This window comes from Empidonax traillii, unplaced genomic scaffold (genome assembly GCF_003031625.1).
Source record: "Empidonax traillii isolate 1590-97213 ecotype Southwest subspecies unplaced genomic scaffold, ASM303162v1 scaffold391:size1093220, whole genome shotgun sequence".
Taxonomy (NCBI): Eukaryota; Metazoa; Chordata; class Aves; order Passeriformes; family Tyrannidae; genus Empidonax; species Empidonax traillii.
The window spans coordinates 1,059,925-1,086,106 of NW_020955584.1; the positions used below are offsets into that span (position 1 = coordinate 1,059,925).

General features: G+C 38.7%; 1 protein-coding gene across 1 annotated transcript in view; it reads left to right on the forward strand.

The window, feature by feature from the left end:
- The window catches only part of HHAT (hedgehog acyltransferase), a gene marked incomplete at its 3' end in the record, with an annotated part of 87,313 nt that extends 63,651 nt beyond the window's left edge, over nucleotides 1-23,662 (forward strand). The window contains exons 10-11 of the mRNA XM_027893523.1: nucleotides 8,572-8,773; nucleotides 23,518-23,662. Of these exons, the coding sequence (XP_027749324.1) occupies nucleotides 8,572-8,773; nucleotides 23,518-23,662 (347 nt within the window). The remainder of the gene's footprint in view (nucleotides 1-8,571; nucleotides 8,774-23,517) is intronic.
- Between the last annotated feature and the right edge of the window lie 2,520 nt (nucleotides 23,663-26,182).

Consider the following 26,182-nt stretch of genomic DNA (forward strand, 5'->3'; position numbering starts at 1 on the left):
ATTATGTGCCTTCACTTTATTTCAGACATGCAGTTGAAGTACATTTTATTGATGTTGCTTTATAATCTGAAGGTTGTAATGCTTACTGAGTCTTCAGTGACTTTGGAATTTCAGATCTTGAACATTATTCTGGTCTCACAAAAATTTGTATTTCTGATGTACCCAGGTGAAAACCTTCTGACATCTTGGTTTCTACTTGTCTGTAGAGCTATACAGCCCAGTGAGACAAAGGTATTGCATGGTTTGGTCAGCTTGCTGTGTGGTCTGTGGATACTAACAATGCCCTTTAACATGCATGTGTACAAAGGGATATAAAAATGCAAAAGAATCATCCAGCTCTCCATAAAGGAATCTGCAAAGATTAAACAGTCTTTCTGTTACCTAGCAAGTTGCAGAGGGCTGTTTAACTTTATCATCTTGTCTCTAAGCAATAATGGTTTAATAAGGAAAATAAATAGGTTCTGTTGTAGTGACTGCATTTCATGCACTCCTTTGTCAGAGGTGTGCTGGACAAGGTAGCTGTTAAGTGCATGGTGATGAATGTATTTTAAACATCTGAATTCACACGCTCAGATCAATCTGCATTTTTTCTCATGTACCTGGCATATTAAGATCAGCAGAATGGCTAAATAACTTGCGCTTACACCTATGGAATTTAAAGCAGCTTTCTAAGAGGGGGGAGAAAACATAGTACTTTGTTCTTGGTCATGGAATGGTCAAAGCAACAAATGACACGTACTTAACAGTTTTTCACTAACTGAACCACAAACAGTTCAATATGTGCTGTCACACGCAGAGGAAGAATTGGTCTCTGTTGCTTTAGCTGTAGTTGAAAACAGTAAAATGTGCTGTTATGAGTGCACACTTATGATGAGGAGAGATGGCAAATTCAGAGCTCTGAATTTTGAGCTGGGCCCTCCAGTGTAAGTCAGGAGAAGTAAAGAAAATAAGTGAAAAAAATTGATTATTTTGTTCATGGTGTTGCTTATGCATTTTGTCTAATCATTATTTAGGGCACAGTGAGTAATGCCTTGTGCAGAAAGCAGGACTGCAATCTTTGCATCTCTCTGAATGATGCCCTAGCCACAGACTTGTTTTTTCTTGCATATTCACTCTTTGAATCTCATTTTCTTTTCTGCCTGGTGGCAGCCTGGTAACAGACAGCTGGAGCACTCCTCTGAGAGGCAAGATATGTTGGTCTCACTGGCAAAGAGCCTGACCTCTACCATTTTCTAAGCCAAGAGTGACAGTACTATTAATAGACCCCTCTTCTAGCTGTGTTTTCAAAGGAGAATATAGCCTGATTGTTGTGCTGCTGAGCCTAGATGTCAGCAGCGCATGGGAGGTGTATTGTATCAGGAATGAACTGGGCCCCTGAGGGGAGTTAAGTTCAGAGCAGCTTCAGGAAGCTCTGCAGGCTCTACACGGGAGGAGGCAGGAGTGCCTGCTTCCTGGCTCCATCTGCCAGCTGGGCACACAGCCCCCTCCCACTCAGTAGCTGAGCTGTAGGCACTTAAATCTAGGCTGTTTTGGCAATAACATCTAGGTTTCTAGTGTCAGCAAAAGGTTTGGGGCACTGAACTTCATGATTTAACCAGCGTTTTGGCGCTTTGGCTATCTGGAAGCTCTCCCATTTCCATTGTGATCAAAGGTAGCTGATGGGTGGTTTTGTGTTTGAATGCAAACAGGTGGTGGTAGGCAGGGTTTCTTTCTTTCCTACATGCAGCTGGGAGAAAACTAAACACAGCAGTCTATCAGTAATGAAACTTTTTCTATTAAAAGGAAGCGTTATGATTTAGATTAAAATTTCATTTGAAATAAATGAATCTCTTGGAAAACATGAGCTTCCTTGAAGAGTGAATTAAAAATGATTTCTTCGGTATTCCCCAGTTATCTGCCCTTTGCCATTTTTTGTGTTGAATGCGAGGAAAGAAAAGTAGTTTAAACACTTCTTGGTTTTTGAACAGGAAACTTCACACTCAACCTTTGCTGGGAAACATGCTAGCAACTGGATAGTGAGAAAAAACTCAGGTCACATTTGTAAAACTGAGTGTTCTTGCATATGAATATTCTCATTAATGCTCTGTAACCCATATGGCTTAATTTCTCATTAAACATTTTTGTGGTAATGTAACAAGTCTTGCCTGCAGCCAACATTAACTTAAATATTTTAAAGGATCTGAATTTGTCAAGGTCTCTCTAAACATTGCATTAAGCTGGTGAGGTGAGAGAATCTTACAGAGCTTAAAAAGCTTTGCCAACAACCCAGCAGAATTGTTAGACGACATAAAAAATTGACTTTCACGGTAAGAACAAGACTTTTGTCTCCTTATGGAAAGTTTGCCAAATGGTATTCCAAATACCTCTAGTTATTTCTTTGTTTCAGGTGCAAATATGTGTGGCTTAGCCTTCAAAGTTATGTTTATGGGAGATGTTTCTGTGATTTAAAACAGATTTTAGGACCCAGTCTTGCAAAGACTCACAGGTATGCTTTATTTATGCACTCTGCCTAGCTCCATCCAAGTCAATGACAGCTTGAGCTGACAAAACAGGAATTGTAAGAACTGCCCCAGAAGTAAGAATTTGCGAAACTGGGCCTGAAATCTTTTTATTATGCAGCAGAGATATAGTTTGAAATCAATAGTCTAAGGTCTTGAAGAGAGGATTAAAAATAAATAAATTAAGGAAACCCAACCCCAGTTCTAGAGGGAATTCCCCTCTAGCTCTCACCCTGTGTCATGCTACAGTTTTCATTTCAATCAAATTTTTTTTATAGTGACAGTTGTTGGGATAATTTAGAAGCAAAATGAATGGTACCTTAACTATTCAGATTTATCCTCAAAATTCTTCAGGGTCACATTCAGCATTGATTTTGCTACTAATAACCCAGAATGTTTTATTGACTTATAGTTCCCCAGGCATAATGCTGCCCTGACAAAACTTTTCATACATGTCCACAAATGAACACCTCCCTGTACAGCACCTCAGAGAATTTCTGGTGTCGGAATGTAAGATGGAAGACTTTATTATTGCTTTTTTAACTTTTGCTGTGTTGTCTGTGTAAATGCCCAACTCAAAACACTGTAACAGCAAAACAGTTAACCCTTGAATGCTTTGAAACATAGAGAGGCATTGGAATTTTGAGCATCTGTTCCCTGAAATAAAACACAAAGTCTTCATACATTAATTGTATGTACAAGAAGTTTGCCATTACATGCAAATTAACATTTTTTTTAACATTTCACCTGGTTCTGGATAAGACATTCCAAGACCTGGAATGTCTAAGGAAAGGGGGAGGAAAATCCTGGACTGCATGCGTCTTGCTGTATGACCTTACTTCAAGAAGAAATTCAGGCACGTGTTGAAGAAAGCCCCTGGACATAACAGGAGTTAAACAGGTGCTTTGCTTGCACTTACTTCAAGATTTGAATATGTTTAGAATCACATGCGTGTGGAAGTAAGAACAGTGTATGGAGGCCTCAAGTAATAATAGCCCTTCTGAGGGATTCTTAACTGGTTATAAATGCTCCTCTTAGAGGTTTTCTGAAGTTACCAGAATAAACACTTTTTAATGTAGAGTCATTAAAAGAAAAGAAACCGTATGTTTTCCCAGGGAATGGTTGTCAGATCTCTTATGACTGTTTTGTAGATTACCACTTCACGTAAACTAACAAAATGGTTATTGGATTTAAAAGGTATTCTCTGTAAGTAAATGTCACTGTTAAATACCTCAGCTATTATGTTTGTGTTTGCATTACTTTAGGGATTTAGATGGCACCATTTGCATATTTTATCCAATTCTCTAATGTTCACTTTGTGAGTTAAAATCAAGATAAATTGCATAAATGGAACAGCTTGCTGGCTGTGGATAAGCTGATTTAAACTACTGTACATGGGATGAAATGTAAGGCGCTTTGTTATTCGGAAGACACATACACAGTATGCTTTGTTTGTTGAGGTAACATGTTTAATAGTGTGTAAGTTTTAGTTTGAAATTAAAGCAGAGTCTATAGAAATATAGCTAACACTGACATCTTTGCCTTGGGAGGGGAAGGCTAAAAATGTATGTTTATTTGTGTCAGGTGTCCCAGGAGCGTGTGTGCAAATAATTTTGCTGTATAACATCCTCTCAAAATTTGTATTTATGTGCTTCAAACTCACCCCAGATGTTTTGAGGTATTTAATTACATGGTGTTCTCTTGCCCCTTCTCTTCTCTCCATCTAATGTGCACAAGGTTTTCATCTAACAGCATGATGTACCTTTCCTTGTTGTCCCTAAAGGAGGTCTAGCCAGCCCAGGAATGGTTGGCAAAGCCTGACCTGTGGCATTCAGAAGTTCCTCTCTGATAGTCTACCTAGAAATCTGTTCTTTCACCTTCAAATTTCACCTTTAAAGTTTTTTAAGAGATTGACTTTTGGTCCCCTAAGTTGATGTTTTATTTTTAAATGCTTACCTAATGTGCATTTTTTGATACTAAGCGTCTCCCACAGGTCTAATCTTCCTGTTTGTAATTTTCATGGGTCTTAAGGGAGACCATTTTTGCCTATCCTTGTAAAACAAAGTGGAGGGACACGATCAATTACTACCCTCACATCTATTTAACTTGAAATCCTTTTCTCTTCTCAAATATTTTGTTGTGTCCCCTCATTTGTCTGCCTTTGGTTCATTGACCACCAAATAACTGCTGAGTTTTCTTCTCCTGTGAGTATGTGAGTTAAGATAAATTTTTTGTATAATGGCACCACATTTTTCAGCTAAGTCTGCCTTCCTTGCATGTCTAGAGTAAAGGTGTAATCTGTTTATGAGCTGTTAAGAAACTTGTCTACAAGGGTGTTCCTTTGAGATGTGTTAGGCTACCATGAAGATCCATGGTTACTTTTATGTGCTAGTAGTCCCCGAACTGGGGATTGTGAGCTTCTCTGTGGATTTTCTGTGATTAGAAATTAGAATAGTCTTAAAAGCTGCATGGAAGCTTAAACTGATATATTTATGTAATGCTATTCTACATGTGGTGCAGCAGGTCAGCATGCTCTATAGCAACTTCTCCATTTGTGTAAACCCTGGGTACGGTACAGGGTTCACAGTACAGAGGGACTGGAGGGGTAGATTGAAGGCAGGCAGTGGTTTTGTAAGAAGGAGAAAAGTTAGGAAGCATGTAGATAAAAAGGGCATCAAACTGCAGTAGCCATTGCCCCTTAAACTCTCTCTCTCCCTGCATTCTTCCTTCCCTCCTCACAGATTTTGTTAGCAAACTGCAGGGCAGAACAACTTTACAAATGTACTCTAAGAGGCTGCTTGTCTTCCCTATCCCACCAAGGGAGAGTGAGCGAGGGGCTGTGTGGGGCTTAGTTGCTGGCCAGGGTTAAACCACAACAAATTGTTAGTTATGAAGTGTGGGTTGTGTTGTGAATGATAATACAGAAATAATATTTTTCTCCCACATCTGCCTTAATAATGTATTTTACTGGTTTATTCTCTGTCACACTCAAGTGTAAGTGTAATCGAATGAGTACTCTTCTGTGTAAACGCACAGGGAAAGTGTTGAGAAATTAGATTCTGAACTACCAGGATGCTCAAAAATAAGCAAAATGCATTTTTTGTAACAAGAGCTCTGGCACTGGTTCTTTTGCAAGACAATTTTGGTTATGTCAGAGAGCACGAAGTGTCTGGCATTGAGGCAGGCTCTGTCCCTGGCTGCACACTGAGTTGCCTATTGCTTGTATGCAGGCCTGCCAGCATAAGTATGTATGGACAAGTACATCACATGGATAGGATGTGCATGGATGAAGAGGCAGCAAAGTTTTTTTTCCTTCATTTGTTCTGTAATGTAATAATGCATTTTTTTCACAATATTTTTCTGTATAAAAAACACAGGAACTTACAGAATTGTTCTTCACACTGTTTGTTAGGAATCACTTAACATCAGTCTCTCCTTCATACCCACTTTAAAATTGCCAGTGGGAATGCCCTGACGGGGGGGAGGCAAGACCACACCATCTGAGAGTGGCTACTGCTCTTGTGACAAGGGATGGCAGCCAGCTGCCTTTGCATTTTCTTATAGCACTAGCAGGGAAGGATTAGGGCATTGCTTTCTGCTTTGCATTTCTCTCCTGGGAAGGGAAGCAGACTCTCCACAGTACTGGAGAGGAAGGTCAAAGTGCTAGTGGCTTCTGTCCTTCTTCAGACAGGTTTTCACGTAGATAGCGCAAGTGTATTTTCCATTGCACATTTGCCATGGATTTCACTAGGAGGACCTTCACTAACCTTGAACATCATCAGAATTATGAGTTATTGCCACTCAATCATCTAGCTGCTGCTGTTAAACATTAAAAATCAGGGAATAGCCTATTTTTTGTCTGCACAGTAAACTGAAAGCCCTTCAGGCCAACCTAAACTGCGCTGCAATTGGAAATGAAGAATTGGAAATGAACAGGTTGGTGCTGCTGAGCTGTTCCAGGCAATGCCAGTGCCAGTGGCGGCTGCCTGTGCTGACAAGATGGCTGGAGCCTACAAACCAGTCTCACTGCAGGAAAGGGGACTGTACAGAAATCCAGAGCTACTTCTGCAGTGAAAGCTACCTTTTGTGCCATGGATTTAACCCAGGGCCTTATGAGGTCAGCAGAAGTGTTTCTGTGGGGATTAGAGTCAGGTCTCTGTCACAGAGAATTGTCTTTTCAATAGTGTCTGGGTTACTTTTAAGTGCTGTGTTTCAGTAAATGTACAGCAGACAGAGGATGAGCTTTGCTGAGCATGGCAGAGCTGGGCAGTGTCCCGTTTTGGCTCCTCTGGGTGAAGCTCTGTGAAACAAAGCACTGCCGTAGGGTCACAGAGGTGCTCCTCTTAGGGATGTGGTTTCCCTGCCGCAGAGCAGGGCTGCCAGCCCTCCTCCAGCCAGCCTGGAGCAATGGGCCCTGCCTAAAAAATAAACCAATTAGCCTTTTAAAAGGTCCTTCTCATTTCTGTAATCCTTTTCGTAGAAGGAATTTGCTGAAGCAGCAGGATCTGTGGCTCTGCTCTTTTCACCCTCCACGCCACAGTCCTGCAGGGAATTCACCTGGTTACAGACTGCTAAGATGAACATCTCTGCTATGAGATTAATTGATTGCAACTGCAAGTGTCTGTTATCGCCATGTTGTTTAAACACAGGAAGGGGAGAGAGACAAAAAATACAACATAAATAGAAACTATTGATCTTAATTTCTATTTATTTTCATATGCTTAGTGAAAAAGCACACCTATGCTGAAAAACATTATAAATGTAATCAGATGTTCTCTGTAGCAGGTTGAAGTAAAAATGTGCAATGATGTTATGCTTAAAGAGCATTTAGAGCATTTGACAGGTTTTTTTAAATGATTTTTCTGTTTACCCTTTAATTATTCTCATCACTTTAATTTACTCTGTTACTTATTTTCTTACTTCCTAAGATTAGGAACAAAGCAGTATGTTAATTTCCCTTTTAAATTTTTAAGCTAATATTTATCTCTGAATGTGAAAACTGATAACCAGAAAGAAAAAATTCACTGCAAAAAATTTCCTTTAATTATCTCAGTAAGTAGGAATAGTCTCAAATATGCTGAAGGAGTGGCAGCTGAGGAGAGCTGTCACTGATAGTTCTCATATAGCACATATCCTCGCTGGTACCCATGAGCTGGATGGTGACTCCATTGCCTGATGGGCTTCTTCAAGGTGTTGACAGAAATATGCAACTTCTTCAGATAAATTCTGGCCAGTGGCCATGCTTTACTTAGAAAATGCCAGGAGTGGATTTAGTTCTTTAGGAAGGATGGAAGTGAAATGACCCACAAAACAGCATCAGCTTTCAGAATCCCATTGCTTCTGGTATTTTTACTGAAGGAGCACTGCTTTCTGGACACTTATAGGCATCAAGCAATGACTAAACTTCTGACTCTTGGATTCAGTTTAAATACAGAATGCATGCAGAGTGCTTCATAGAGGTTTCGGGATTTTTGTGGTACATGTGCTCTGCAGGTCATTAGGACAACATGATCCAGAGAGTATAAGACCAAAATAGGAAATATTTTTACTTCCTATAATTTTTAGTGAAATACATAAAAAGAAATAAATTACAAACTTCTAAAAATAAAACATGTTTGCATGTGCCTCTATTTCTGACAAAAGGAAAACAGCCTATGCGTTATGACTATATATAATGCTTTAAATTTTTTGTTGAGAGTTCTGTAATTTAAGTTCACAGGAAGATTACAGGTAATTTCTGTAGTTGACTTAGAACTATTCCAGTTTAAATAACCTGAATATTTGTCATCTGCAATTTTGAGAGTATAGCTTATGCTACACATTTGCCAGTAGGGAGTTCCCAGGACCACAAAATTGTCTTTTTGCCATATACTACAAGTGTGAATTTCATGAAGTGGTCTGTAGCTTTGTGGAAACTAGGGCAAGCTCTGTACGTGTAGAGCATGTCAGGTAATTAATCAATTTTTTTTTTTTTTTTATGCTAGAAATTAACACATTTGTTCTGTGGTGGATGTTTTTCTGAGATTTCAGTGAAATCTCTAACAGAGTTGCTTATCTGTTGTTTCACCTACAGGTACATTTATGTTCCAATGGGAGGATCTCAGTCCAGTTTGCTTGGAATGCTATTTTCTACAGCCCTCACTTTTGCCTTTGTAAGCTATTGGCACGGAGGACAGAGTTATTTGTGGTACTGGGGCGCACTTAATTGGTTTGGAGTAATTGTGGAAAATGGCATCAAGAGGATACTTTCTATTTCACTTATTCAAGATTTAATTGTAAGTTGAATCTCTCTTTATTTCATGTTCTTGCTTCCTGGCTCTGTGCTCATCTGAAGCTGCTGGTTACTAGTTTGGTTTAACCAAGATTAAAAGTCATGGATAACAGATAAAAGAGTTAGCACTCCCTTGCCCACCCTCCATTCCAACTGGAATTTTGCACAGTATCAGTAAAGCAAACAGTGGAAATATGCGTGGTCTTAAAAGCTTCCTCTGCAATCCTAGAGTAAGCAAATGCTTGTCACGTAGTATATGGCTGAACAGAAGCCAGTTTTAACATTTGTATTCTGATTTCACTCAGGATGGCCTTAAAATATTCATCTTCACTAAAATTAGGAGTGTATATTTCTAACCATGTGTTTCCTGGACAAATGAGCATGTAGCAGCTGCTTGCATCTGGGAACAAGCTTACACTGGGAAATGTTATGCTTTTAAAGATCCAAGTAAAGAAAGTATTATTTTGCCTTGAAGTCCTCTGATATTTTCACTTTGCTGATACTTTTGACCTTCGTGCTGTCATTTGCAAAGGACAAAATTGGCTTTGACGTGCAATCATATGCAAAAAGCACTATTTTAAATTTTAAAATATTTTTAATGACTATTTTTTAATGTTGATGGTCATTTTAATCTGCAGGTTTGCTCTCTACTTAATCCCAAATCTTCTAATAACTGTTTTTAAGAATAAATAATTCGTATGCCTTTCTTCCTTGCTGTGATAAGGCACAGAATTTTTACTCCTATATAATCTTGTTTTAGTAGAGACTCACTCCCCATTTTGATAGAATCTTGATGCTCAAGTAATGATGCTTGTTTTCCATCCCAGCCATTTCAGTTTTCACTGTTGTAGCATCCCATGTGCGGCAGCTGATGCAGCTCAGCAATTTAGGAACCAATAACAGCCAGTGCTACCTTATATCACCCAGTTGTCCATCACTGCAATTTCAGTGATAGTCTGGAAGCAGCTTTTTGCTTTCCTAGAGAAGGAGTTTATCAGCTCCGTTAATCTTCCCTCTAGGGTGTAACTGAGCTTCACCATCTGATCAGCTGCATTTGTTTGTCTCTAGGCTGGAAGACAGTATAGCTTTTTAGGCATCCAGCTGTATGTGGAAATTTAAGTGTAGGGGCTTTTTATATCTGATGTCACTATAGTAGAAATTCTAAAAGAACTCTTAAGGAATTAGGTGCTTAAATATCACAAAAATTATAATGGCTATGGCATTTGACCTCATCACTCTCTTCAACTACCTGAAGGGAGGTTATAGCCAGGTGGGGGTTGGTCTCTTCTCCCAGGCAACCAACAATAGGACAAGGGGACATGGGCTCAAGCTCTGCCAGGGGAGGTTTAGGTTAGATGTTAGGAAGAAATTCTTTACAGAGAGGGTAATCAGGCATTGGAACGGCCTACCCAGAGAGGTGGTGGATTCACCATCCCTGGAGGTTTTTAAGCAGAGATTGGATGTGGCCCTTAGTGCCATGATATAGTAATTGGAGTTGGATCAGGGGTTGGACTTGATGATCTTGGAGGTCTTTTCCAACCCAATCTATTCTGTGATTCTATGATTTTATGAAGGTGGTTTTTTTTTATGTTGGATTAATTTCTAACATGTAATTCTAATTATAGTTAACTGATTCTGGCACTAGGGTTCTTTTTTGCATAAATGAACTCCCTAACTATGAACCAAGTGCATTTTACTCTCTTTCCTGCTCTTTGTTTTCATCCAGTGTTTTTATTGGCCTATCTAGTGTCTTCCATGTTTCCTTTGTTGTTCATTTCTGTTTGGAAACATAGTTGTAGACCTTCCTTAGAAGACACTTTCACATCTTTCCCTGAAATATTGAAGCCAATATTTTTAATATGAATAGTTTTGACATCTAAATTGGTGCCTTAGACAGATCTTGCTGTATTCAGTAATGGCTGAGTCATGATTTGCTCTGTGCCTAGAAGGTTTCTCTACAATGACGTGAGCTACAGTCTTTGCAAACCACTCCTTATTGCTCTTTACTCGCTCTTCTAACTAACTGCCATTTTCTTCCTGAATGCTGAGACTGGGGAGCAGATGAGTAGTTGGATTTTGACATTTCCTTATCAAGGGGTGGAATGATATGACATTCTCTGAGATGTACCACATTTGAAAGAAACTGAAAATTTCTTAACGCCCTGTATAAATGTCCCCCATGTAATCTGGCTTTCGGAAATATTCCAATAATCCTGTCTTGGTGAGAGGTGTGCTGCAAGCCTAGTCACTGTGGTGCTGAAGACTCCCTTCTGGGGGCTGGGTTTTTCACTTAAATGTCATCTGTTGACAAGCTGAAATCCTTTGCATTCTTGTGCTTCACTCAGTGCCTGTGTTGGCTCTTGAGGGCTATTTTTGAGAAGGAAAGTTTATTTTTGTCCCCAGAATAGCAGATGAGTTTCTGAAAATACACAAAGCGCAGGTTTATGCTTTTTTTTAACCCATTCTGTTTACCAAACATCCTCATATATTATTGTTAAATGGAGTTACATAGTTCAGTTGAGCAGGAAGTGTTTGATTATTAAAATATATAAAAATCTAGACGTGTAAGTTAAATTTTAATTATTTTCTGTTTTTAAGATGGAATTAATGACAAACAGTAACAAAAATGGTATCAAAACTACCTCCTCCCCTCCCCCCCCCCAGTATATTGTCTCAATTCTCTTGCAAAGGGAAGATTTGGAAATCTAAATAAAGCACAGTCAAGTCTCATCCTTCACTGAATTCTTGTGCTGACTAGATATATATATATATATAAAGACCCTATATTTATGCAGATTTTATGGTAGTTTCAGTCTCAACACTTCAAACCTAGTGTAATTTGAGGAAATAACACTTTTGTAGCAGACTGACAGGTTTTAAATGTCATCTCAGGCATATTGAGCTAGAACGAACAAAGAAGCATGGGCGTTATTTGTGATAAGTAAAATCAGCATATAAAGAAATATTTACTGAAAACAGTAAATTTCCTGACCCAAAAAAATTGGTTCTGAAACTTTTAATTTATACTGGTTTCAAACCAGTGTGTGGCTTCCTGATTTCAGCTTTGAAAGAGCTGATGCTCCTTATGTACTTTTCAGCTTACACTGTTCTGAACTTTCATGTTTCAGTAAGCTGTGTTATGAGAAGTTGTCTACATATCTTTTTTCCCCCTAGAAATTGCGTGTTAGTTATCAGTAAGTGAGAGCTGAATTAATTAATACTGCCTTTTCAGCAAAGCATTACATATAAAACGACAAGAAATGCTATGCATCATAAGCTAGGGCTTATCTGGGAACTTTATATTAAACAAGAGAAGTTCCATTGTGTTTCTATCAGGCTTTCTTTTGTTTGGTTTTGTTTTGTTTGTTGGTGGTTTTTTGTTTGTTTGTTTTTTGTTTGGTTTTTTATTTTATTTTTTCAAATGATATTTATACCTGTATTGAGCAAAGTAGTGCTTTGCTTCACTGATTCTATATTAACTCCTTACAGATGAACAGACACTCCAGCGGTAACTCATTTAAAATCAGTGATAGAATTTGTATTGACTTTTAATAAATAATGTGCCAGATTTCTGAAAGAAAATGCTAATAACTATCATTCTTGCAGTGTTTTAAATTTTTTTCCTTAAGGAAAATGAGATACAGATCTATTAAAAAAATTAGATCTTGGTATAAAAATAAATTTAGAATGATTTAAACCTTAGAATAGTTGGCAACACCTTTAAATCAATGGATTTTTGTAAAAGAAATATTTGGAAATCATCCAAAAGGAAGATGTAGCAAGGGGGGATGAAGTTGGCAGATGGATAAAAACAATGTTTTAATCCAAATTGAAACAGCAACATTTATCTTTTCAGTTCTTTCTTAAAGTGAAAACATGTCGTTCAGTTGAGTAAGATTTCTTTTTTAATCGAGTCATAAAGGTCTCTCTTTTAATAATAATACTATGATGAAATTTTAGTTTAAGTTCTTATTTCTAGATTTATTTAGTAAGAAACTAAATATGCCATAAACAATTCATTTTGAGAAACTAACTGATTTTAAGCCTGGCTTGTTTTAAAGTAATTTGTACAATTCTTGTAAGTGTTTTGTTTTTTTTAAAGTATAAAATACTTTGATTTCTACATTTTTTATTTATGGCTGTAATGAGGTGCACTTATTAATTCTATTTCAGTATGGTGAAATTTCCTACAAAACCCCTCTTTGAAAAAGGGAAAATATTTTGTATAATGTCCATGTTTCTGATTAGTGTGATTAGAGTGTTAGGTTGTCTTTTTCATCAGAAGAATAAACTCCATACATTTGTCTCTACAGTTAAAATATCTCCATTGTGGTACATCCGACAGTTGGTATCCTCAGCTTTGCAGAGAGCAGAATTTTAGATGGCTTTCAGAGTTGAGGTGTGGTGAGGGGGCATAAAAATCTCTACAGTTGTTCCTAATAAGTTACGCATTTTACAGTGGTCCGGCAGACAGCTGATGTGGGGCATGGAAAGGTTCTGACTGGTGAGCTTGACCTCTGTGGTTCGAAAAGGAATTAGCAGATCTAACAGCTCACTGCTATTGAAGAGGGAAAGGTTGAATTTCTCTTTCCTCCCTTCCTTGCAGTCTTGCCACTTCCTCCTCCACACGCCTTCCTGCTGGAATCTTTCCTGAGCTGACTTAGCTCTTTACCCCAGCAGAAAGCTTTACTTCCTCTGGTTACTTTATTGCTAGATGATTTGACTAATGAAGAGGAATCTGAAAAGCACACGAAGCATTACAGTGTAAGAGCCAAAAACCAAGGAGAAGAAGTGGAAGGGAAGGAGCTTGACTACTTGGAACCTCCCCCTTGCAAATGTACCTAAATAGTACCGGGGAGTAGATTGAGCCTCTGTGTTTAAAGGCAGTGGGACAAGGAAAACAATTAGGTTCCACTGCAGTAATTATTCAGCCTAAATTCAACCTAACCAAGATCAAGATTCCTGTGAATTTCACAGCCACTGAGCAAATTCCTTTAATGACAGAATTTCTTTTTGCATGTATAACTCACTTTGAACTGTTGTGAGATAAGTAAAGTTTCCTTCTGTAGCTGAGGCGAGATCTGACCAAACATTAGGAAGTCATTCGAGACAGATATGTTTGTTGATCACCTTGTGAGATAAAATCTTTAATAATATCTCTGCAATAAATAAAGACCCTTCTAAGCTGTTCTTCACTATACACTAGGCTTTGATCTTTGTTTTGCTTTATTTGGTGGAAAAAGTATTTATATCACTTGTTTACTGTTGTCAAGCCTGTCTGACCTTTTCTTTTTTTACTAATAGTGTTGTTTAATTCATACATATTTTTGTTGAAACACGGTGATTCAATTAAGTGACAAGCACTCCTATTCTGTAATGCAGAATTGTTTTTTGAGATTAGAGACTACCCATAATGTCAAAACCTAGATCGCTGGAAGGGGCTTGCCACCCACTCCATACCCCACACCTCAACCTTGAGTTCAGCCATATCATTGCTCTAACCAGAAATCTTTACTATGCAAAGTTCATGTACTCTGACTCAAAACTGGCAGAAACTTCTCTTCCTTAGTGTGAGAGAAGACTTCTGGCGACTGGTCTTTGTATGGTACCTAGAAGCAGCGAGCTGAGTTGTTGACGTGCTGTTTTGTACTGGGCTGCTGAATGACCATCAAAGGTAAATAGGGGCTGGCTGATGCATCCTTGTCATTCTGGTGACTTCTAGCTATGCCAACAATAATTCTGAGTCAAGCAGTTCTTGCCGTGTTTCTCTTTTTGCTTGATTTTGTTATTTTCTCTCTTCTTCACCCTCTTGTTAGGCTTCATTTGTCTTCATAGAAGTAAATCCCATAACATTTTGAGAGCCCTGCTAAAAATGCATGCACACAGACACATTTGCATTGGGACACTGTTTGTTTTTTTTGGTTTTGGTTTTGTTTTTTTTTTTTTTTTAACTGGGGGAACTTCTTGCCTCAGAATCAGTAATAAAGGCTGAAAACATAGGAGTTGTTTTGTGTGAGGGACAAGCATATGTAATATGATACAATATGGTGAATGACAAAAATGAATGAAGAAAGATTTCAAAGATAACATTCTGTTGTTTCCTACCTTTTGAGTACAAGCATCCCTTTTTTGTTGAATCTCTGCAAATTATTATTTTTTATGCTAGCACTGGAGAAACTGTTGTGATTTTCTGCCTGTCTTTAACCATCACTGCTCTGTTTCAGACCACAGTGTCAGCTGGGAAGCCCCTGGCATAGCTGCTAAGTTGTCATAATGAAAAAAAACATTTCTCCCACCTACCATAATTATTTATTCTTTGTTTTGGAGATGTTGGGCAGTTTTCTGGTGGCCAGTTCATAATGCAGTTTCAAAAGGAAGTTAATCATGCTGTGGTGTAACAACAAGTCAGACTGATGGTGGTTATGTACTACTTTGTTACAGTGACTTGAATACAGCCTCCCCCTGTGGTTCACCTCAAAAATTCGTCCAGGCATTAGATGTCAGCAGTTACAAAAATACAAGTTAAAGTACTGAGGAGAGGTTGCATTCTGATTTTTCTGCTGTACCTTGAGCTACAGAAACTTGCCACAGGGGAAGTGAGGTCTGTATTTGCTGGGAGCGTTTATCAGATAGGGATTATTACTGTGTATTATTTGTTTGATAACAGTCTTTTGGTGGCAGTGTTGGGGGGTCGGGGGCACATGAGGGCAGGATGAAAATGTAAAACTCACGATTGATGAAGTTAAACCCCTTCCCAACTGGATTACAGTTTAAAAGATAAAAATGTTAAAATGTGGATGAGGGAGCTGAAAGAATCAGAATGAGCATAATGGGAACCAGAAGAACAAAACTAGGGATGTCAAGGACCTGGACACAGAGGAGAATGCGTGACTCTGTTGGTCAGTCCTCCCTGGTGAGAGCTGAGACACATTTATAGGAGTATGTACGCTGCCATTACACAGTTAAATCCCCTGCTTTAAACATAGAACAGAGGATGGTGCATTTCAGTGCTGTTCATTTCACACTTTTTACAAGCTGCCACTTTAAAAAAATAAATGTTTGGGCAGGTTCTTTGATGGTGAAGAGTTAAATGTAGGAGCAAGTATAGAAATTTACTTTTGTGTATGTCAAACTTTCACACATGCATCTGTAAGTGTAGTGGATACATATGAATCGGTAGGAGGCTTTCTTCAAACAGAAGAGGGAGTTGGCTCTTTGCTGAGAGATGCTATAAATGTAGATCCTTCGGAAAATCTAAAAATGAAATGGTGCTAGTGCAAGACAGCGTTTTGTTGAGTGAATGTTTAGTAAGATATCAATAGAGAAGATGAGTATCTTCTCAAATGCTATATATAGCATTTATTCCTAAATTCAGAATCAAGTTCCATTTGTGAAAATAGATCTTAACTGACAGCTGCTTGATTTTAATTGTGTAGTTCTCTTTTTATAGGAGTGATGTAGGGAATTACAGGTTGTTTGCATCATCCTGTCTCTTGGTAAAATGCTGTCAGTTCCTGCCTTCGTGTGTGAACTTTCCAGGAGCTAATTTTTACCTTTACTTTGGAAGGAAAGTATATACCTTGAAAAGAAACAGGATATAACCTCAGGCCACAGTTCAGCTTGGGCAGAAGGAAGGGAACAACTGCAAGCAAAGTAAAATGCAAGAAAAATAAAACAAAGTGAAGTAAAGGGGACTGGTTCTGGGTTAGAGTTAGCTGAAGAACAGAGTAAACAAGAATAATTACCATGATTACTGAAGGGTACAGTGTGTGTTGATGGGGAAGTAAATTTATTCTTCTGTTTGGTGTGGCAGTTATTGATGGATAAGATCTGGTAGCACATCTCGTTCCCTTGCAGGCCTGTTCTTCATCTTGTTACCGTTACAGCCCTGAGGATTCCACAGTTTCTTTAGGATTATTTCATAAGTGAATATTTTGTGCATGTATTCAAACAGAATTCTTTATTTTTGTTGTGTTTCTGTTCTGTGGTGCAGTCTCTACTCTCACTGTATTGAGCGTCTGTCCCTCAGCTTTGGAGTGCAGGAGTGTGTATCCTATTCAGATGTCAGCTTCTCATCAGCTGCCTTTCCCCTGCTCCTGCTGATCTTTGAGCCTAACTTCTGCTATCATTAATGAGCACACATAGTCCCTCTCTTTGTTTCTGCAGTCTCCCAAACACACTTTTGTTGCCGTTACCCACTGACAACGTGTATTAACAAACATAAGATGCCCTATTGCTTGGACCCAACCCATCTTCATTTCTGCTGCTCACTTTAAAAATTAAATAAATTGACATTCTCTTTGGCAGAGCTTTGTCACAATTTTCAGCCTTTCCTCCGTCCCATCTGCTTCCCCAGCTGCTCAGTCACACCCTGCCCTCCATTTTCAGTGCGCCGAACTGCAGATAGATAAAATAGCCGGTAACTGTTAGTCAGGATGTGTTGCTTCCCTTCCCACTGTCCCATCTGCTCCTCGCTCTCTTTCAGCTCTTCACCCATGCTCCTGTTTTTATGCTGTCCTGTTATTTTTGGCAAATGGCTGCATTGCGGGTGACCCAGATTCAGGGGATGCGTTGAGGTGTTCACTCTTGTGGTTACTTGGTGATTCCTGGGGTTAAGGGTTAGACACTGAAGAGTTGTCATTTACCTGAGCACATTTTCTGAAAGGAAACCTTTTTAAGATTGACTGGGTGGTCTCTCTTGCTTCTGTAGAAAAGTGTCGAAATTGGGGGCAGGGAGGGGCTTATTCTTCAGTTGTGGTACAATGGAGGGTGAAAACAGAAAACTGCACTGGCCAAAGGAACTCCAGCAAGTGATTTGGATTCTTTTCCAAGCATTTTGCTGATATGCATAAAAGCACCACCCATGCCCCTCCTGTACTGGGCACCTTTACCCACAAACATTTTATCCATCCGTGCACTCTCCCAAAAAATCCTTGTAAATATTGCAAAGAATTTAGGTTTTGTGACGTAAAGATGAGTCAACATTGTATTAGCTTTTAAGCATAGTTTATCTAATAAAAACCGTCAGGAAATAGAAAAGATGGAATTTTACTAACTGTAGAAAGTACACTTACTCTTCCCTCGTACTCTAGGAGTAGCAATGAAAGACAATGCAGGTCTAGGTGTTATATTCATGGTAGTTAATTTGCTTGATTTCTTCAACACAACATAGTACAGTTTCTGTACCTTATTTTAAAATTATTATGGATAAGTTGGTTGATAGATTTAAGTGGGAGAGAATGAAATCTGTAGAACAGATAGTAATACAGTATTGTATGTTTAAAAAAAAGAAAATTCTTTTAAAGTTGTTCTAGATTATTTTGTCCCTTAAAGACCAAAGGCAGATGAAAATACAATAATGTAATCTCTAATTTTGCAGTTCATAGTCTTAAGCATGTTTCATGTCACTCTGGCCATAGCATCTTGACAGTCTTATTCCATGGTGCACATGTTCACATAAGAAATAATTCAAGTGCTTCTCCAATTTTATCATAAGCACTTGTTTTGCCATGTGGTTGGACTATCAGTTCTCTGGATGGGTAGCTCAAAAAGATATAAATGTTGTGAATATCTGTTTTACTCCATGAAGATGGACTCTTGTTTAGATTGTGGACAGTTTAATTCATTTACATGGTACTTGTTAAAGTATTTTTAGTATAAGCAAAAGCTCAGTAATGTCACTGACTTGATGCTGAATTTTTCTTTAATCTGCCTCAGAACAACTATATAAATGAGATGTGTTGCAAATGCAGCTTGCTTAGATGTTTTCCATCTTCTGAGCATTTGCTAAGAAGGTACAAGCTAATGTCTCTCAGGGGAGGCTTCTTGCTACTTGACACTGTCGTCAGGCTGGGTTTGCAGCGTGATAGAAAACATGCACCGCAGTTCCTGAGCCCTCCCCTAAACCAGCATGATGCTTGTGGGCTGCTCCCAGAACAAGCTACTGCCGATGGTTTCAGCAGCCCTCTGAATAATGAGCCTTTGGGACATGCCAAAACCCCATGGTGCCACCACTATTGCTAGAAGAAGTTTAGGAATGGTTGCTGTAGGAAAATGTAGGATTGCTTCCCTAATGAAATACTGATGAATATATTTCTGTAAAAGACTTCAGTGTGATATTTTGTGTAGCATTGCCTAGTATTCAGTGCTGTACCGAGTTTGGTCTTAGGTGTCTCCTCAACTTCACAAAAACATAGAATGGTTTGGGTTGGAAGGGACCTTAAAGATCATGTGCTTCCAACACCCCTGTCGTGGGCAGGGACACCTTTCATTAGACTAGGGTGCTCAGGGTACCATCCAACCTCCCCTTGAACACTTCCAGGGATGGGGCATCCCTGACTTCTCTGGGCAATTGTTCTGTCAATACAAGTGGCTTGTCCTGTCACTAACTTCCACATGGAAGGGAAGATGACTTTTTCTGGTCAGTATTCCCCAAAATATTTTCTCTGTTGTTGGCTAACTAGGACATGTAAATGCATTTATCTGGGCCCTCAATTTCATCTTTCCATGCCATTCAGTAATATTGTTGTACACAGTCCTGTAAAAATGCATATTTATTGTTAATCAGCTCTGAATCACCTTAGAGAGAAGTTCCTTCAGACTGTGGCTCTCTGAAGCCTCTTCTGCCATCTTCGTATGTTTTGCATTCATAGTGATGTAATTACGTTGCAAAGCGCACGAAATAAGTATTCTCTAACTCAAAATTCCTTTTTCCATGTCCTTTACCTTGACTCTTAGTTCTAACCTAAATGATCTGTTGTGCTGTGTGTTGTCCTTCATAAGCCATCTTTCTTGAGAAACGACCATCATACAAGCTTCCCATTTCTGACTTGGTTTTAGAGGCTAAAGGTGATGTGCATGCATAACTGGAAAAGGATTTAGGAATGAAAATGTTTGGACGATTCAGTTTCTTTTCATGCCTGTCTTCCTCCACCACTCTCAAACACATACACAGATTTACTTGTCAAGGTACCCTGCTAAATGATAGTATCATTTATTTTTGTAAGGTGACTGAGAAGGCTCAGTTGAGAGAGGTCTGATGGCAGCCAATTTTGCTCTACCCAGCAATGTGCAGAGGGAAGTTTTTCCAACATCTGGTAAAAATGTCTGAGACTGATCTTCATTTACAGCAGGAATGGATTTGGAATAATAACCCAAGTTCTATTCAGTTCCAGGAAAGGTAGCCTGAGCCAACCTTTTATTAGTCACCTTCGATGTCATGCTGCATGCCTCTGGGCTGAGTATCCTGATAATATGTCTGTTTTTTGTGTAGTTTAAATGCTACACTCCTTATATTTCACAATGTGTGGGGAGATGGGCATTACTAAAATTAAAGTTTGGTGAAGTACTGAAGCAAGATGACAAGCAAGATAGAGCATTGAGGGGGGATGCAAATGTAAGGGTTTCAGCCAAGCAGCCACAGCTTCATTGTCATTTTAACACTAGGTGCTCTTTTACCCCTCTACCTAGTAGTAGCCTTATTTCCAACAGGAAAAGAGGAGAGAGACAGCAGTAAAATCCAGAGAAACACCACAAATCCATAGCTGTTGTTTTTATTGCTGTAATGGAGGATATTGTTAAAAGCAATAAGTGACATAAGGAAGTGGATGTGGAGGGTTTTTTAAATTTTGCTTTGGTGTAAACAACTTGCCGTACATTCAGAAAAATCTACATGCTTGTACGTATTTAAATCAAATAATGTTAATATTGCTTATCTAGATCAGCCTCATTTCTTCTTCATGGCTAAATAATACTTTCAGTGTATTAATCTGCTCACAATAGCTGCTTGGGTACTTTCCTATTTAGCTTTTTCTAGATGACTTGAGATGTTTAAAGAATGTGCTCTTTTTTTACCTTCATTGCAGCAGAGTAAAAGTGGCATTGACATCAAAGACTGTCAGGAAAGCGTGTACTGCTTTTTTGGATCAATGCCTAGCAAAGTTAATGGAAATTAGCTACAGCAAAATCCGGAAAAGGTTCAGTGTTTGTCTAAACTGTTTCTGTCTTAAACTGCTCCTTTATACCTTATAAATGGCTAAAGGCTTTTATGGTCTATACTGCAGTTAACCTGCATTGTTTAACATGCAGCACTTTTGTAGCGGGTGATGTACTATATGTGACAGTTTAATTTATTTTTTTAGTAACTCTATTCATTTAAAAAAAAAGTAGAACTTTTTTAACTATTCATGTTGTTTTAGTAATACTGCTTTGGGTTGTAAAACAGGCAGACCTTTCAAACTTACTGAGTCTGATCAGTATGTTGATGGAAAATACAGATCAGCACCCCCTGTCTGATGGGTTGTCCATCTTTATCTACAGCTTGAGCAGAAGATTTTTTACCCTTTCTTAATTAAAACTATTTCTCTTAGAGTTGACAAATAAGCTTGATAGATGGAGGTAGAGTGAAAGATGATGTTCTTTTTGAGCTGCAGGTTAATCAGAATTAATTAGCATAATGCAATAAGCGTCCAAGTTTGGTGACTCAACAACAAAGTTCAAGCTAACATGATCATAACTTCTCCTTATTCAAACTTGGTAGTTAACATGGATTTAACAGCAAGATTTCGGATGTTTTTCTCTGTGTGCACACATTCTGAAATGGCTTACAAATTTCTTGTATGGGGGACCATACACTCAAACTATACATTTCAGGAAGAGAAAAACTTAAGATGTCCTCTGTGTGTGTGTGTGAACAGAAGGAGGATGTATTGGAAGTTCTTGGGCAGCTTTGAGGATGCGAAGTACTAGAAAGGGAAGAAGTTATTTCACTGAGTCTGTATCAGTGAATATTTATACGATTATGTTATATTCTCTACTCTTTTCCTATCATGCCCTAGTTTTCATGCAAAATTTTCAGAGAAAAATCTCAGTCTCTTTTTTCATACATGACTGTTTTTCACAGTGTTGTATGGAAGATAGACTATTGCTGTATTGTACATACAACCTGATGCAGAGCTTTCCTTAAACCTTATTTATCCCTGTTTTTGTGCTGACTCAAACTGACTCATACTAGACACAGCTCTGACTGGGGCTAACATTCAATTTAGCAGAGACTTACTTTGCAGTAATATGTTGAAATTGTATTTTTATCCCTGTAATTGTAATTTATTTGAAGATTTGTCAGTAGCAGTAGAAACATTTGTTTTGATGTTTATAGAACTAGCAATTTAATTTTCTAGATCTGTATTTTTAGGACTGTTTTGAGCATGTGTTTATGTTGTTTCAGGTATCTGAGCATGAATTCTGGTCTGGCTGTAGCTATTAAAGATTAATTACTGCTCTTTTTTTTTCCTGATGCTGCAGTCACAAGACTTTGTTTTCTTCAACGTCACCATTTATGACGTGCAGGCTGAGCAGCCCCTGAGACTTGCCTTAGTTTCTGTGCCCTGGCAAATACTCATCACTTCTCACAAAGCATTCAGTCTTTTGTAGACTGAAGCACTATGCACAGAGGCTTTCAACCCAAGGCCACAATGAACAAGGTATTTTTCCTTGTGCAGTAATGAGACAATATTTCCTTGTGAAGTCCTGTAATGGTCTTTAAAATTTCTTCTAGCAGGTGAATATTGGAGGTAACTAAAACTCTCATCTTTCTTTTACCATCTTCCTCCAGTCTCTATGCTGCACTCACACCTCAGGTGATAATGCCAAATACAGATTAAAAAAAATGTAGACTAGTATGTGTTGGAGAGAGACCTACTTATTGCTGCTCTGTATCATTGGAGCAACAGTACCAAAACCTTTACAATGGATAATTACACTTCTTGAACATGAGCAGTAATATTTGCACTGACAAAAAAATTTGGGATTGCGTCTGTATGTATTTGTTTTTAGATTTATCTATTTAAGAGTCATTACTATAATCTGTTCTGATCTGACTGCAAAATCTTTCAGTGATGTCTTATTAATCAATTAAAGGATTCATGACTTCTGAAGCTGGTTGATGTTTTTGTGTACTGAAGTGCTTTATTCCATGTTGGAACCTATTGGGTAGTATTCTTCCTAGAAGCATGTTGTTACTGTTTGCGTCCCTCAGCGAAAGTTCATCAAGGAGAACATTTAATAAGAAAATAATTATGACACTGAATGTATAGAAATGTGTCCAGTTCTGGGCTCCCCACTAAAGAGACGTGGACATACTGGAGTGAGTTCAGCCAAGAGAATGAAGCGTCTGCTGTTAAGAGGAGAAGCGGAGAGAGCTGGGACTGTTCAGCAGGAGAAAAGAAGACTTGGGAATATTATCCATTTGTATAAAATACCTAACTGTAGGGGAGAAGAAATCAAAGGCAGACTTTTCTCAGTGGTGTTTAGGACAAAAGGCAGTGGGCACAGACTGAAATGCAAGAAATTCAATTTAAACCTAAAGAAAATCTTTTTTACTGTGAGAGGTTGGCCCAGTGAGATTGTGCAGCCTTCATCAGTGGAGATATTCAAAACCCAACCACACACAGTCCAGAGCAGCCTGCTCCAGCTGACCCTACTTTGATGACCTTTCTAGGTAACCTTCAGAGGTCCCTTCCTACCACAGTTATGATTCAACTCCACTTTTTATCATAAAGTCTTACTCAGACTTAAATGGCATTGGTGAGCGCTTGTGTTAGGTATTTTAAAATCTGCTCCATAAGGACTTGAACTTCTGTATAGAAGTATAGAAGTTGTTTGTCATAAGGGCGATGTCTTTTTCTAATGTTTACTTGAAAATTTTCAGGGATTGTTAACTTCATCTGCACCTTTTGTTTTACCCCTCAGGAACGTTTCATCTCGCCAAGAATTCGTCGTCGACTTCATGCTGTCCTAGCATCTGTTAGCACTTCAATGTTGATTTTATCAAATCTAATATTTCTTGGAGGAAATCAAGTTGGAAAAATCTACTGGAACAGGATCTTTATGGAAGGCAAGTTTACTTTTATGTGCTTTCTAGATAATAGAACTTTCCAAATATTACCTTGAGTGGACTGAGCAAGGTTCTTCTCTCAGTCCACTAACTGGAAGTAACTTTTTTTCTGGTGCTGTTCAAAACAATCAAAAATCTGTCTGGCAAAATCTAAATAACTAGGCAGGCTGCATGACTATAAAGACACATTGCCTTTCTCCCATCAAGTCTACAAAGAAAGTTATCAGACTTCTATGTCAATGAAATCACTGAAGATTAAATAATAAATGTGTGACAAGTTAGCAAGGTTGGATTTCTTCTCCCCCACTCTGCATTTCATGTACATCAGTAAGAACAGGCATACTAAAGCCAACTCCACAGATGCTGTGGAAGGTTGGTGGATGAGATCTGCATGATACAGCATAATTGAACCATTGTTTTTTTACCTAGTGAATCTGATGCCAGGATAGGGACCTGCTGACTATTGAGGACGAGTTTGAGGACAGGGGAGCTTGGGTGACAGTATCAGTCTGTGTGACACTGTACTGTGAGCTGACACAGGAGACAAATTGAGCTTTAATTTTTTCTCAGAGCTCAGTGTAAGTAGGACCAGTTTTCTTTTTAGGTTGTTATTCCTGCCAGAGGGCCATATTGTCAAATAAGGATCTCACGGAGGGAAGAACTAATAGGCTTCTGTGCCTAAAAGCATTCTCCTACAAAGACCACATTGTCTATTGCTCCTTTGTAAAGTGTTTTCTCTTCTTGTTCCTTGCAACGGCTTAGAAGTCAGTTCTGGAGATCCAAGGTCCTACTTAAGCATCCCAAAACAATGACACTCTTTCATTGTCTTTCAAGAGTAAGTTATGTACATGAACGAAATGGTTTATCTTCTGTACTAAAGCAAAAAATCATTCAAACAACTCAAAGAAAAGTATATTTTTAGCATAAAATATAGTGAAACTTTTTGTTAATACTGAGCAGGAAAGATGGAGTGAAGTATTAGTTCATGTTTAGTTTTTGCTCTTAAAGCATAAAATATTTGTTCTCTGTTTTCATAAAAGGCTTTATTTTCTCTTAAATTGTTTCCTTCCAATTAGTTGGCTAATAGTTTCAGTGGAAAAATTAGCTGAGAGAAAAAGTTTGGAAGTAAAGTTAGACATCGCTTCTTATCTATTAAAAAAAAGGGCACTAGTGAATTGTCTATTTCAGGTTTATAGTTTCATACAAATTATTTTCATAACAGTATTTGTATACTATAAATAAAAAAAGTATTCCTTCCTCTTCGGAATGCTGGGGTTTGAAACTGATGAATGACAATGTTTTATTAAGTAGAATGGTATTTAATTAAACCAGATCAATTATTGATGGTTTTTCTATGTTTGGTTTGGTGGTGGTTTTTTTTAATAGGCCTTTGATTTATTGCTCTTGCACTGGAATACATAGTTACTTCAGGATTAGGTACCAGGCATCTAAGACAGGAATAGGAAATTAATTTAGTCATTTGCATCTTTGTTTCCATGATGCGTTAATCAAATTAACTTTATTTTTAGAATGTGAAAGCCTTTGCTTAGTGCAGCTCATTCTCTACTGAAGAAATTTCCAGTGTTTAGCTTTATATACCTGTGTTCTTAGACCACTCAGATTACTGTGACTGTATTGTTTAGCTGCATTATTGTTCTGACAATTCACGTGTACAAACTGAAACATACACTAAGACTTTACTGCATCTGCACACCTGCTCCATTGTTGCTCCATTGTGGTTTTCTTACTATGGAACAAGCGGGGCAGCCCCTGGTATCAGTACAGACTGGGGGCTGACCAGATTGAAAGTGGTCGTGCTGAGAAGGACTTTGTGTGTGCTGGTGGCCGAGAGGCTGGACATGACCCAGCAGTGTGCACTGGTAGCCTAGAAAGCCAATTGTGTCTTGGGCTGCATCAAAAGTAGTGTGGCCAGCAGGGTGAGGGAGGGGGTGCTGCCCCTCTGTTCTGCTCTGGTGAGACTCCACCTGGAGCACTGCATCCAGCTCTGGGGTCCCCAGCACAGGAAGGAAGGACATTGACCTGTTGGAGCAAGTCCGGAGGAGGCCACCAAGGTGACTAGAGGGATGGAGCACTTCTCCTGTAATGAAAGGCTGGGAGAATTGGGATTCAGCCTGGAAAAAAGAGAAGGCTTCAGGGTGACCTAATTGCGACCTTCCAGTCCCTGAAGGGAAATTACAAGAAAGATGGAGAGGAACTTTTTAGAAGAGCATGTAGTGACAGCACAAGGGGGAATGGTTTTAAACTGAGAGTAGGTTTAGATTAGATAATAGGAAAAAATTCTTTACTGTGAGGGTGGTGAGACACTGGGACAGTTTGCCCTGAGAAGTTGTTGATGTCCCACCCCTGGAATGCTCCAAGGCAGGTTGGACGGGGCTTTGAGCAACCCAAGTCTAGTGAAAGGTGTCCCTGCCCATGGCAGGGGCATTGGAACTAGATGATCTTTAAGGTCCCTTCCAACCCAAACTGTTATACAATTTCATAATTCTATGATTGAAGGCC